General features: G+C 45.6%; 1 protein-coding gene across 4 annotated transcripts in view; it reads right to left on the bottom strand.

Moving 5' to 3' along the window:
• LOC124043188 (rho family-interacting cell polarization regulator 2-like) overlaps positions 1-15,400 on the bottom strand; it is a 157,750-nt gene that overhangs the window by 55,371 nt on the left and 86,979 nt on the right. For all 4 annotated transcript variants that reach the window (XM_046361475.1, XM_046361478.1, XM_046361476.1 and 1 more), the window contains exons 2-4: positions 11,470-11,590; positions 2,485-2,640; positions 593-671 (exon numbers count right to left, since the gene is read on the bottom strand). In XM_046361475.1, coding sequence (XP_046217431.1) covers positions 593-671; positions 2,485-2,640; positions 11,470-11,590 — 356 coding nt within the window. The remainder of the gene's footprint in view (positions 1-592; positions 672-2,484; positions 2,641-11,469; positions 11,591-15,400) is intronic.

Here is a 15,400-nt window from a genome sequence, read left to right as displayed (position 1 = left end):
TAGAAGTGTATAGGACTGGGTTGAGAACCACTATGCTACATAGACGTGTATAGGACTGGGTTGAGAACCACTATGCTACATAGAAGTGTATAGGACTGGGTTCCCCAACTGGCGGCTCGCGGGCCGTTTTATTTTGTCCCCAAGTTTTCTGAGTCCCCCTCAAAACAAAAGTTGTTTTATTTGTATTTCGTTTTTCATTGTTGGACATGAAAGACTGATAAAACCCCAGCAAATCAGCTCCAAATGATTTACATTTTGTAAATCTGTCCCAAGGTATTCCCACGCATAAAAGATGCAAATAAAACATGCACAACGCATATAACATAATTGTGTGATATAAACAAGGTTTGAAATTATTATGTTTTAGTCAAATATTATATCTGTCTGGGCTTTGTACGGTCAATTTGCAGTCTACAAATTACTTGTAATTACGCTCCTGCCCCTGACCATCTTCTCAAGAAAAAAGCAGCCCGTGGCTGAATCTAGATGATCCCTGGTGTAGGGTGTAGGGTCTATGATGTATTTAGGATTGACATATACTACAGTTAGCGTTAGTGTTGTTGATGACATCCTGTCTCACATCCTGTCTCACCAGTCTGGAGTTCCTCTTCATGTCCTTCATCAGAGAGGTGAGTTTGTCCAGCCCTGTCTGGTGCACCTCCAGATACTCACTGAGGGAGAGAAAGGGGAGAGAGGGATGGAGGGGGGAGGGTAGTAGAGGGGAGGGAGAGAGTGGGAGGAGGGTTGATATGGGAGGGAGAGAGAGGGGGAGGGAGAGAGAGGGGGAAGGAGAGAGAGGTGACAAGAGGGAAAGAAAATGGAGAAAGGGAGAGGGGGAACGAGAAGGGGAGAGGGGAAGAGAGGGAGAGACAAAAGAAAAGGGAGGAAGGAGGGTGGGTGGGTGGGGGAGGGGGGGGGAGGAAGGGAGAGGAGAAGAGGAGGGAGGGGCAAGGGAGGGAGAAAGGGAGAGGAGGAGGAAGAGGGCCATAACTTACTATACAGCTGTCAATACAGACATGTCACCAACGTTATCATATGGGCCCTATGTGTGTGTGTGTGTGTGTGTGTGTGTGTGTGTGTGTGTGTGTGTGTGTGTGTGTGTGTGTGTGTGTGTGTGTGTGTGTGTGTGTGTGTGTGTGTGTGTGTGTGTGTGTGTGTGTGTGTGTGTGTGTGTGTGTGTGTCCAAGGGATGGAAACTATGTGAGAGGCGAGGCAGCATGTTTGAGTGATGAGAGGGGGAGGGAAAGAGAATGTGTGTATTAGCAACAGCTTCTATCCCCAAGCCATTAGACTGCTGAACAGTTCATCAAAAGGCTACCCGGAAACTGCTTTACGCTGCTGCTAATCTGTGTTTATCTATGCAGTCCCTTTACCCCGACCTACATAAACATATTATCTCAAGTACCTTAACTCACCTATATTATTATATATAGCCTCATTATTGTTATTTTATTGAGTTACTTTTTTTATTTGAGTTTATTTAGTAAATATTTTCATAAAACTGCATTTTTGGTGAAGGGTTTGTAAGTAAGCATTTCACAGTAAGGTCTACACCTGTGACAAATAAAATGATTTGATTTGAAAAGAGGGAGAGGGGGAATAGGGGTGTCAGTGGTATGTGTGCGCGTGTGTGTGTGTGTGTGTGTGTGTGTGTGTGTGTGTGTGTGTGTGTGTGTGTGTGTGTGTGTGTGTGTGTGTGTGTGTGTGTGTGTGTGTGTGTGTGTGTGTGTGTGTGTGTGTGTGTGTGTGTGTGTGTGTGTGTGTTAGGGCTGGGAAGTGTTAGGGCTGGGAATTGCCAGGAAACTCACGATGTCATCACTATACTTAAGTGACAATTTTTTATAACCTTGTTTTAACTAGGCAAGCCAGTGAAGAACAAATTCTTATTTGCAATGACGGCCTACCCCGGACAAACCCTCCCCTAACCCAGACGACGCTGTGCCAATTGTGCGCTGCCAAATGGGACCCCCAATCACGGCCGATCGAATCCGGGTCTGTAGTGAAGCCTCTAGCACTGCGATGCAGTGCCTTAGACCGCTGTGCCACTCAGTCCCCCAGATACAATATGCATTGCAATTCTCACTATTCTCCCAAATCTATATGTACTGTGACTCGATACTGGGATTTTATTGCGTTTCGATGTTCCAAACATATTGCTCACCATACTATATGTCTAATGCCGAGGGACCAGAGAGCCATGGAAATTAAAGTGCTTAAAAAAAATTGGCTCCCTATTTAAAGAGATGGAGAACAAGCTATGAAGGTGCAGGTACAGCCAACTAATGCAAAATAATATTGTGATATTGTTAATATTCTATGATATATCCTTCAAAAATAATATCCCAATATGTAAATGTTTTTATTTTTTCTGTGTGTGTGTGTGTGTGTGTGTGTGTGTGTGTGTGTGTGTGTGTGTGTGTGTGTGTGTGTGTGTGTGTGTGTGTGTGTGTGTGTGTGTGTGTGTGTGTGTGTGTGTGTGCTTACTCCAAGCCTTGTTTAAGGGCCCCATACACCTCCTCCACCCTCTCGGGCTGGGGCTCCCTGGAGCCGCTGCTGGCCTTGTGCCCTGACAGATGGGGCTTCTTGGGCTTGGACGTGGGTTTCTTCTGCACTGCGGAGTTCCCCATGAACGAGTTACACCTGGACACACACACAGAAACAAACTCAATTGGACAGTTTTCTTTGGGTCCTCAACAAAAGAAATAGTCACAAAGGAGTTTTTTTTTTAAGTCAATACAGCCATGTTGACTACTCACTCCATAGGAGTCATGCAGTTGTCTTTTCATAACAGGATACAGAAAAAGCACACACACATCGCCTAGCGACAGCCCTCACGGCAACCTGGCCCCAGTATAGTAGGCGGAGGAATAGGAACCTTTTTATTTTTATTTTTTATTTCACCTTTATTTAACCAGGTAGGTCAGTGGAGAATAAGTTCTCATTTACAACTGAGACCTGGCAAAGATAAAGCAAAGCAGTGCGACAAAAACAACAACACAGAGTTACACATAAACAAACGTACAGTCAATAACACAGTAGAATAAAAATCTATGTACAGTGTGTACAAATGTAGAAGAGTAGGGAGGTAAAGCAATAAATAGGCCACAGAGGTGAAATCATTTCAATGTAGCATTAAACACTGGAGTGATAGATGTGCAGATGATGATGTGCAAGTAGAGATACTGGGGTGCAAAAGAGCAAGAGGATAAGTAACAATATGGGGATGAGGTAGTCGGGTGGGCTATTTACAGATGGGCTGTGTACAGGTACAGTGATGGGTAGTAAGCTGCTCTGACAGCTGATGCTTAAATACTCAAGCTTCGGTGATTTTTGCAATTCGTTCCAGTCATTGGTAGCAGAGAACTGGAAGGAAAGGCAGCCAAAGGAAGTGTTGGCTTTGGGGGTGACCCGTGAAATATACCTGCTGGAGTGCGTTCTATGGGTGGGTGTTGCTATGGTGACCAGTGAGCTGAGATAAGGCGGGGCTTCAGCCAGCATAAACTTATAGATGAATTGTACTGGGGTCAGGGGTTAGTCTTCTTCAGAAGTCTACTAACTGCTCTAGTGGCGATGTGTGACATTCACATACTCTTTATACTATTATCTACCCTACAGTGATGGAACTGGTTTGAATGAATGAGGTCCTCATTCTGACTCTTAAATCTCTAAGATTATGAGCAAATCATGAGATAGGTTCATATTTATACACACTAGGTTTCCAATGCAAGTGCACCTCTGTGTTTCGCTACTAATTGTATATAATGAAGTAAGGTCAAGAGCTTTAAGAACTAGTGTGTGATGGTGTGTAGTGGAGATGACAGGAACAAAGCAGTATTTCATGATGAGAAATAAAGTGACTTCAGGAAGCGTTCACACCCCTTGACTTTTTACACATCTTGTTGTGTTACAGCCTGAGTTAAAACTTGATTCAATTGAGATTGTGTCACTGATCTATACACAGCATCCCATAATGTCAAAGTGGAATTTTGTTTGTAGATATATACATTTTTTAATGAATAAATAAAAATGAAGCTGAAATGTCTTGAGTCAATAAGTATTCAACTCCTTTGTTATGCCAAGCTTAAATAACTTCAGGAGCAAAAATGTGCTTAAACAAATTGCATAAAACGTTGGATGGACTTATTCCGTGTTCAATAATAGTGGTTGACATGTTTTTTGAATGACAATCCCATCGCTGTACCCAACACATACAATTATCTGTCCCTCAATCGAGTAGTGAATTTCAAGCATAGATTCAACCACAAAGTCCAGGGAGGTTTTCCAATGCCTTGCAAAGAAGGGCACCTATTGTTTAAAAAAAAGCAGATATTGAATATCCTTTTGAGCATGGTGAAGTTATTAATTACACTTTGGATGGTGTATCAATACACCCAGTCACTACAAAGATACAGGCATCCTTCCTAACTTAGTTGCCGGAGAGGAAGAAACTGCTCAAGGATTTCGCCATGAAGCTGATGGTGATTTTATAACAGTTACAGTGTTTAGTGGTTTGCGATGTGAGAAAACTGAGGATGGATCAACCACATTGTAGTTACTCCACAATACTAAGCTAAATGACAGAGTGAAAGGAAGGAAGACTGTGCAGAATAAAAGTATTCTAAAACATGCAACCAGTTTGAAACAAGGCACTAAAGTAATACTGCAAAAACATTTGCAAAGAAAATAACTTTTTGTCCTGAATATAAAGTGTTATGTTTGGGGAAAATCCAACACAATATGAATACCACTCTTCATATTTTCAAGCATGGTGGTGGTTGCATCATGTTATTGGAATGCTTGTCATTGGCTAGGGAGTTTTTTTTAGTATAAAAATAATCGGAATAGGGCCTCTCGAGTGGCACAGCAGTCTAAGGCACTGGATCGCAGTGCTAGAGGCATCACTACAGACCAGGGTTCGATCCCAGGGTGTGTTACAACCAGCCGTGACTGGGAGACCCATGAAGCGGCACACAGTTGGCTCAGCGTCATCCGGGTTAGAGGAGGGTTTGGCCGGCCGGGATTTCCTTGGCCCATTGCGCTCTACCGACTCCTTGTGGCGGGTAGGGCGCATGCACACTGACACGGTCGCCAGCTGTATGGTGTTTCCTCCAACATATATGTGTGGCTGACTGCATCTCAGTGCTTGAGGCGTCACTACAGACCCTGGTTCAGTGGTCTAAGGCACTCCATCTCAGTGCTTGAGGCGTCACTACAGACCCTGGTTCAGCGGAGGGCGTCACTACAGACCCTGGTTCAGCGGTCTAAGGCACTGCATCTCAGAGCTTGAGGCGTCACTACAGACCCTGGTTCAGTGGTCTAAGATCTCAGTACTAGAGGCGTCACTACAGACCCTGGTTCAGCGGTCTGCACTGCATCTCAGTGCTTGAGGCGTCACTACAGACCCTGGTTCAGCGGTCTAAGGCACTGCATCTCAGTGCTTGAGGCGTCACTACAGACCCTGGTTCAGCGGTCTAAGGCACTCCATCTCAGTGCTTGAGGCGTCACTACAGACCCTGGTTCAGCGGTCTAAGGCACTGCATCTCAGTGCTTGAGGCGTCACTACAGACACCCTTATTCGAATCCAGGCTGTATCACATCCAGCCGTGATTGGGAGTCCCATAGGGTGGCGCACAAGTGGCCCAGCGTCGTCTTGGTTTGGCTGGGGTAGGCTGTCATTGTAAATAAGAATGTGTTCTTAACTGACTTGCCTAGTTAAATAAAGGTTAAATAAATATCAAATAAAAGGTGAAGAAGCAGGATGTCCTGGGCGTGGTCTGCGGTTGTGAGGACAGTTGGATGTACTGCCAAATTCTCTCAAAGAACATTGGAAGCAGCTTACTGTAGAGAAGTAAACATTAAAATCTCTGTCAACAGCTCTGGTCGACATTCCTGCAGTCAAATTAAATCAAAGTTTATTTGTCACATGCGCCGAATGCAACAAGTGCGTCGAATGCAACCTTACAGTGAAATGCTTACTTACAGGCTCTAACCAATAGTGCAAAAAAAAGGTATTAGGTGAAAAATATGTGAGCAAAGAAATAAAACAACAGTAAAAAGACAGGCTATAAAAGTAGCGAGGCTACATACAGACACTGGTTAGTCAGGCTGATTGAGGTAGTATGTACATGTAGATATGGTTAAAGTGACGATGCAAATATGATGAACAGAGAATAGCAGTAGTGTAAAAGAGGGGTTGGCGGGTGGCGGGACACAATGCAGATAGCCCAGTTAGCCAATGAGTGGGAGCACTGGTTGCTCGGCCCAATTGAGGTAGTATGTACATGAATGTAGAGTTAAAGTGACTATGCATATAAGATCAACAGAGAGTAGCAGCAGCGTAAAAGAGGGGTTGGGGGGAGGGACACAATGCAAATAGTCTGGGTAACCATTTGACTACCTGTTCTGGAGTCTTATTGCTCGGGGGTAAAAACTGTTGAGAGGCCTTTCTGTTCTAGACTTGGCACTGCGGTACCGCTTGCCGTGCGGTAGTAGAGAGAACAGTCTATGACTGGGGTGGCTGGGGTCTTTGACAATTTTTAGGGCCTTCCTCTGACACCGCCTGGTGTAGAGGTCCTGCATGGCAGGCAGCTTAGCCCCAGTGATGTACTGGGCCGTAAACACTACCCTCTGTAGTGCCTTGAGGTCAGAGGCAGAGCAATTGCCGTACCAGGCAGTGATGCAACCAGTCAGGATGCTCTCGATGTTGCAGCTGTAGAACCTTTTGAGGATCTCAGGACCCATACCAAATCTTTTTAGTTTCCTGAGGGGGAATAGGTTTTGTCGTACCCTGTTCACAACTGTCTTGGTGTGTTTGGACCATTCTAGTTTGTTGTTGATGTGGACACCAAGGAACTTAAAGCTCTCAACCTGCTCCACTACAGCACCGTCGATGAGAATGGGGGCATGCTCGGTCCTTCTTTTCCCGTAGTCCACAATCATCTCCTTAGTCTTGGTTACGTTGAGGGATAGGTTGTTATTCTGGCACCACCTGGCCAGGTCTCTGACCTCCTCCCTATAGGCTGTCTCGTCGTTGTCGGTGATCAGGCCTACCACTGTTGTGTCGTCTGCAAACTTAATGATGGTGTTGGAGTTGTGCCTGGCCATGCACTCGTGGGTGAACAGGGAGTACAGGAGGGGACTGAGCACACACCCCTGGGGAGCTCCAGTGTTAAGGATCAGCGTGGGAGATGTGTTGCTACCTACCCTCACCACCTGGGGGCGGACCATCAGGAAGTCCAGGATCCAGTTGCAGAGGGAGGTGTTTAGTCCCAGAACCCTTAGCTTAGTGATGAGCTTTGAGGCTACTATGGTGTTGAACGCTGAGCTGTAGTCAATGAATAGCATTCTCACGTAAGTGTTCCTTTTTTCCAGGTGGGAAAGGGCAGTGTGAGTGCAATAGAGATTGCATCATCTGTGGATCTGTTGAGGCGGTATGAAAATTGGAGTGAGTCTAAGGTTTCTGGGATAATGGTGTTGATGTGAGTCATTACCAGCCTTTCAAAGAACTTCATGCCTGCGGACATGAGTGCTACTGTAGTCTGTAGTCATTTAGGCAGGTTGCCTTCATGTTCTTGGGCACAGGCACTATAGTGAGCTGCTTGAAACATGTTGGTATTACAGACTCAATCAGGGACATGTTGAAAATGTCAGTGAAAGCCTCCCGGGTGGCGCAGTGGCTAAGGGAGCTATACTGCAGCCCCAGCTGTGCCACCATAGATTCTGGGTTCGCGCACAGGCTCTGTCGTAACCGGCCACGACCGGGAGGTCCGTGGGGCGATGCACAATTGGCATAGCGTCGTCCGGGTTAGGGAGGCGACTCCTGTGGCGGGCCGGGTGCAGTGCACACTAACTAAGGTTTCCAGGTGCACGGTGTTTCCTCCGACACATTGGTGTGGCTGGCTTCTGGGTTGGATGCGCGCTGTGTTAAGAAGCAGTGCGGCTTGGATGGGTTGTGTATCCGAGGACACTTTCAACCTTCATCTCTTCAGAGTCTGTACGGGAGTTGTAGTGATGAGACAAGATAGTAACTACTAACAATTGGATACCATGAAATTGGGGAGAAAAAGGGAGGTGAAATTTAAATTTAATTTAAAAAAAGAGACATCTGCCAGTTGGTCAGCGCATGCCTGGAACACACAACCTGGTAATCCGTCTGGCCCCGCAGCCTTGTGAATGTTGACCTGTTTAAAGGTCTTACTCACGTCGGCTACAGAGAGCGCAATCACACAGACGTCCGGAACAGCTGAAGCTCTCATGCATGCCTCAGTGTTGCTTGCCTCGAAGCGAGCATAGAAGTGATTTAGCTCGTCTGGTAGGCTTGTGTCACTGGGCAGCTCGCTGCTGTGCTTCCCTTTGTAGTCTGTAATAGTTTGCAAGCCCTAGTATGATTCAATCTTAGCCCTGTATTAGAGTCCCGGGTTAGAGTCCCGCACCTTGAAAGCGGCAGCTCTACCCTTTAGCTCTGTGTGAATGTTGCCTGTAATCCATGGCTTCTGGTTGGGATATGTACATACAGTCACTGTGGGGACGACGTCCTCAATACACTTTTTGATAAAGCCAGTGACTGATGTGATGTACTCCTCAATTCCATCGGAAGACTCCCAGAACATGTTCCAGTTGTGATAGCAAAACAGTCCTGTAGTTTAGCATCTGCTTCATCTGACCACTTTTTTTATAGACCGAGTCACTGGTGCTTCCTGCTTTAATATTTGCTTGTAAGCAGGAATCAGGAGGATAGAGTTGTGGTTGGATATACCAAATGGAGCATGCCAATTGCACTCTCCCTAAAATCTTTAGACATCTGTGGCATTGTCTTGTGTGGCAAAACTGCACATTTTAGGATAGCTTTCATTGTCCACAGCACAAGGTGCACCTGTGTAATGATCATGCTGTTTAATCAGCTTCTTGACATGTCACACCTGTCAGACAGATGGATTATCTTGGTAGAATACTCAATAACAGGGATGTAAACAAATGTGTGCACAACATTTGAACAAAATAAGCATTTTGTGCATATAGAACATTTCTGGAATCTTACATTTCAGCCCATGAAACATGGGACCAACACTTTACATGTTACGTTTATATTTCTGTTATATTCAGTATAGAAGCCAGTAGTGGAAAGCGCTTACAGATTTACCCAAAAAGACTCACAGCTGCAATCGACACCAAAAAGGTGGTTCTACAAAGTATTAGATATATTAGATAATTAGGTTTTTCATTTTCAATAAATGTGCAAATATTTCTAAAAACATATTTTAACTGTCATTATGGGGCATCGTGTGTCGTTGAGTGATTTAAAACAGCTATATAATCCATGTTGAATTCAGGCTGTAACAGAATGTAGAATAAATCAAGCGGAATGAATACTTTGTGAAGGCTCTGTAGCTACTTCCTTATAAACAGCAGGATTATGGGGACACAGCGACAGCAGATTCCTCTACAAATCAGAACGTACCACATACTGCTGCCTGCCTGGAACCCAATACCGTAAGACAATCTGGAAAAGCTAAATGACTAACATGTAATGTAGAGCTTCCACAATTCTAGGACAACGTGCAAAATGAGAGCACCGTGCTGCCTTGGGGTCACGCTAGTGTAGCTAGCTATGCTACGTTCAGTAGGGCACCGTGCTGCCTTGGGGTCACGCTAGTGTAGCTAGCTATGCTACATTCAGTAGGGCACCGTGCTGCCTTGGGGTCACGCTAGTGTAGCTAGCTATGCTACATTCAGTAGGGCACCGTGCATACACACACTTTGATGTTCTAGCCCCATTCCCTTGAGCCCCCTCATTATCTATGTGAGACACTCGTCTGACAGTCGCTAAATGCTTACCCAACGAATTCATGCAAAGAAATGACTACCTCCACAGTCAGAGAGGGAAGTATCTTTACACTTTTAATGTCACATGCACAACAAGTACAGTGAAATTCCTGTTCTTGCAAGCTCTATCGACAAGAATCAATAACAATGCAATACTAAAAATAACAAGGTAGAACAAAAAAGCACAAAATATATTTTTAAAAAGAAGAAGAATATGGTAAAGTAAGTAAGAATATGATATTCAGGATCAGTCAGTTCCAGTATCATATTTACAATGTGCAGGGATACTGGAGTGATAGAGGTAAATATGCTTCCAATGCTTCACTAAAGAAGACTACGGTCTGAGTTGAAAGCAGATAACAACATCTCTCTTTCTCTCTCTCTATCACCATATCTCTCTATCATCATCTCTCTCTATCACCATATCTCTCTCTCCATCACCATATCTGTTTCTCTCTCACCATCTCCCTCTCACCATATCTCTCTCTCTCTATCATCATCTCTCTCTCTCTATCACCATATCTCTCTCTCTCTATCATCATCTCTCTCTCTCTATCACCATATCTCTCTATCACCATATCTCTCTCTCCATCACCATATCTGTTTCTCTCTCACCATCTCCCTCTCACCATATCTCTCTCTCTCTATCATCATCTCTCTCTCTCTATCACCATATCTCTCTCTCTCTATCACCATATCTCTCTCTCTTTCACCATATATATCTCTCACCCCATATCTCTCTATATCACCATATCTCTATATTACCATATCACCAAATCTCTCTCTCACCAAATCTCTCTCTCACCAAATCTCTCTCACCATATCTCTCACCATATCTCTCTCACCACATCTCTCTCACCACATCTCTATCACCACATCTCTATCACCATATCTCTCTCACCATATCGCTATCACCATCTCTCTCACCACATCTCTATCACCATATCTCCATATCAGCTTCTCTATTACCATATTTCTCTCACCACATCTCTCACCATATCTCTCACCATATCTCTCTCACCACATCTCTCTCACCACATCTCTCTCACCACATCTCTCTCACCACATCTCTCACCGCATCTCTCACCGCATCTCTATCACCATATCGCTATCACCATATCTCTCTCACCACATCTCTCTCACCACATCTCTCTCACCACATCTCTCTCACCACATCTCACTCACCACAGCTCACTCACCACATCTCACTCACCACATCTCTCTCACCACATCTCTCTCACCACATCTCTCTCACCACATCTCTCTCACCACATTTCTGTCTCTCTATGAATCACAACAGATGTCGGATACTGAAGCAGAGGTCTGTGATATCCTCCTATTGTCCAGACTGATACATTCAGGACAAACAGAAACGTGGGAAAACGTGTGTAACTTGAACCTTTACACAATCTCCGTTGACATCAACGCATGATTTACACCTACTTTCCATGTTATACACACATGTATCAGATAAGGTTTCAGCCTTCTGTGTCTAAGAAAAAAATGAGTTACGCTTAGGCAATGATCTAAGGGCAGCTTTGCATTTTCTCCACTAAGAGCTAAGGTTAGAATTTGGGTACGACACACTGATCCTAAATCTGTGCCTAGAAAGCCTTCAGGCCAATATCCACCTCACTATTCCCTTACCGCGAGCGTCTCTCCTGCAGTGTGCTGAAGCCGGCGAAGGATTGGCTCCGGATGATCCCATTGGGTCCCCCAGGGGAGTGCGTTCCGGCCGCCATGATCTCTGGGACGCGGGATGACACTCCTAGATAGCGAGAGAGAGAGCGAAAGAGCAAAAGAGAGAGTGAGATTGGGCTACAGTAACATGAGCTTCAGGAAACTAACAGAGATAGATATAATTGAGCCGTAGAGTGGAACTGGACAGACGGGACAGACGGAACAGACGAGACGGACAGACAGACAGACAAGGTCTACAGAAGAAACAGTAAGAGGATCAGTATGTATTTAAACTCTTCAGTGACCATATAACAGAGGGAGACCTTTATGGGCCACACAGTGCAGAGGACACTGTAATAAGATTGGTATGTCAGAGAGAGGAGACAAACATGTCAATTCTGAACCTGAATGTTGCTAGTCTGCATCTCAGCCTGAAGTCATCATCTATTTACAGTAGATGGAAACCATTCTACCCTTTATGTAACGTGTTGAGTAAACAGGAGCCCCTTCTGAATGAGAAGCATTTTTCAAGTCTACATCTATAGTCCTCCTGACTCCTGGAAGAGTGACTACACATTCTCCTTTCTCTGGTCCTCTATTCATGCACCTTGGTTGAAGAGTGAGGAAGCAAAATACCATTGTTAGCTTTGCTCTGTCATTGTCCTTGTTAACACATTCTACAGACAGGCTAGTAGGAGTCTAGAATCTAGACAACTACTGTTATATGCCCTCCATTTCTATTTTTAGCCAACCTGTGCTGTCAGTTAAACTTCAAACTGTCAAGAAGACTATTTGTTAGAGACATTTAATGACTCACTAGAAACCTGGCTCAACATAGAACCACAGGAGAGAGGAGTGGACGCATGTAGCACACTGATAATGATGTTTAACAGCAAGCCCCAGAGGCAGATCCACAACGGACTAAGCACAGTGTTCTGTACAGTATCTTAGAGTCTGTCCTGTCCACACACACACACATACACACACATGTTGATTACACCCAGAAACACAGCTGGATGAGAGAGTGACACTACAGTAAGAGTATCAGCCCTCTCTGTCCCTGCCTCACCCAGACACAGCTGGATGAGAGAGTGACACTACAGTAAGAGTATCAGCCCTCTCTGTCCCTGCCTCACCCAGACACAGCTGGATGAGAGAGTGACACTACAGTAAGAGTATCAGCCCTCTCTGTCCCTGCCTCACCCAGACACAGCTGGATGAGAGAGTGACACTACAGTAAGAGTATCAGCCCTCTCTGTCCCTGCCTCACCCAGACACAGCTGGATGAGAGAGTGACACTACAGTAGGAGTATCAGCCCTCTCTGTCCCTGCCTCACCCAGACACAGCTGGATGAGAGAGTGACACTACAGTAAGAGTATCAGCCCTCTCTGTCCCTGCCTCACCCAGAAACACAGCTGGATGAGAGAGTGACACTACAGTAAGAGTATCAGCCCTCTCTGTCCCTGCCTCACCCAGACACAGCTGGATGAGAGAGTGACACTACAGTAGGAGTATCAGCCCTCTCTGTCCCTGCCTCACCCAGACACAGCTGGATGAGAGAGTGACACTACAGTAGGAGTATCAGCCCTCTCTGTCCCTGCCTCACCCAGACACAGCTGGATGAGAGAGTGACACTACAGTAAGAGTAGCAGCTCTCTCTGTCCCTGCCTCACCCAGACACAGCTGGAGTACAGTGGGAACATTCTCCTACACAGTAAAGGCTAACAGCTAAACTCATAATATGTTTACAGTAAAAGGTTGTAACCTTGACCACCTCTGTGTTTGGAAGAGGGTAGGCTTTCCCTGGGTGAGTAGCAGCAATCCAGGCTGTATCACAACGGGTCGTGATTGGGAGTCCCATAGGGCAGCGCCCAATTGGCCCAGCGTCGTCTGGTGTAGTTCGTCATTGTAAATAAGAATTTGTTCTTAACTGACTTGCCTAGTTAAATAAAGGTTAAATAAATATAAAATAATAATTGTAAAAAATGCACTACTCTCTCCAGTCAATAGAAGCTTATAGGGGAGTATTCAATCTGCAGTCCCCAGCAACATGACACCATGCCTGGGCTCAGCACGGAGAGACGTGACAGTGAGACGGAGAGACGTGACAGTGAGACGTGACAGTGAGACGTGACAGTGAGACGGAGAGACGTGACAGTGAGACGGAGAGACGTGACAGTGAGACGGAGAGACGTGACAGTGAGACGGAGAGACGTGACAGTGAGACGGAGAGGCGTGACAGTGAGACGGAGAGACGTGACAGTGAGACGGAGAGGCGTGACAGTGAGACGGAGAGACGTGACAGTGAGACGTGACAGTGAGACGGAGAGACGTGACAGTGAGACGGAGAGACGTGACAGTGAGACGGAGAGACGTGACAGTGAGACGGAGAGACGTGACAGTGAGACGGAGAGACGTGACAGTGAGACGGAGGGACGTGACAGTGAGACGTGACAGTGAGACGGAGAGACGTGACAGTGAGACGTGACAGTGAGACGGAGAGACGTGACAGTGAGACGGAGAGAAGTGACAGTGAGACGGAGCCCAGGAGCGGGCCAGACAAAGGCCCTGCGCCATGCTGTGCACGGAAACAAGGAAAGACTAGAGGTTGTTTTTCTGTGGAGAGACAATAGGAGAGATCTGATATAGCCTTTAAGAACATAATGTATAAGGTTATATGGTCTGGGGGGACATGGATCTCCTACTCTGAGACTCTTTGTGACTACAGGCCCTGCCTGATGTGTGGTAAAACTAGAGCAGTGGTTCACAGGTCAATTAGGCCTCTCTGCTAAAGAGGCTGGGTATGACCAATCAAATATTTAGGCATTAATATGTTCTCATCAGTCCTTCTGGTTGGTATCGATGGCTTTTTTTGATGATGTGAGGTCCCACAAGAACCCAAACTGTTTGACCAGAGACTGACCCACTGTAGCCAACACCAGGAGATGTTGTGACAAGACGTCTATAATGAGAAGGGAAAAGGGTACAAGTGTGTTAGTGTGTTTCTTTGAGGGTACACGTGGGTAGTGGGTCTATTTGAGGGTACACGTGGGTAGTGGGTCTATTTGAGGGTACAAGTGGGTAGTGGGTCTATTTGAGGGTACACGTGGGTAGTGGGTCTATTTGAGGGTACACGTGGGTAGTGGGTCTATTTGAGGGTACACGTGGGTAGTGGGTCTATTTGAGGGTACACGTGGGTAGTGGGTCTATTTGAGGGTACACGTGGGTAGTGGGTCTATTTGAGGGTACACGTGGGTAGTGGGTCTATTTGAGGGTACACGTGGGTAGTGGGTCTATTTGAGGGTACAAGTGCGTTAGTGTGTCTATTTGAGGGTACACGTGGGTAGTGGGTCTATTTGAGGGTACAAGTGTGTTAGTGTGTCTATTTGAGGGTACAAGTGTGGGTCTAAAGTGAGAGTCTACAGGAGATTCTGGGCCGAATCTTTGCAGTTCTCATAGTACTCTGTTTCCACGCAACAATAGAAAATGGCTAAACGTGCATCTTCAGATATAATTTGCAGGCTTGATGTTAAACAGCGTGCTGTACTCTGTGGTTGACTCTGCTCTGTCTGAAAGCCTTGCTCCTAGACAGAGGTGGAGGCTGGGTAACTAAATGACAGAACCATCATCAGCAGTGTTCAGAGTTCTGACTGAGCCTTTCTAACAGCCTTGTAGAAGTTGTTCATTTGAAAACACTTCATTTCCGTGAGAAGGAGAACAAATGAAAGCCTGGTGAATGGATGTAGAGACTAACGACAACTCAGAACTAAATTAATAGAATGGTTTCAGATTGAATTTCTTGGTGCTTCTTAACACTGGCATGGCATCTTTTGATACCACTTCCATTCAACCCCACATCTTGCCAAATGGCAAGGTCAAGAATGGAGAACAGAGCCT

The sequence above is a fragment of the Oncorhynchus gorbuscha genome, linkage group LG09 (genome assembly GCF_021184085.1).
Source record: "Oncorhynchus gorbuscha isolate QuinsamMale2020 ecotype Even-year linkage group LG09, OgorEven_v1.0, whole genome shotgun sequence".
Lineage (NCBI taxonomy): Eukaryota > Metazoa > Chordata > Actinopteri > Salmoniformes > Salmonidae > Oncorhynchus > Oncorhynchus gorbuscha.
Note: the sequence above shows the minus strand (reverse complement) of the source record. Positions and strands in the feature narration are given on the sequence as shown.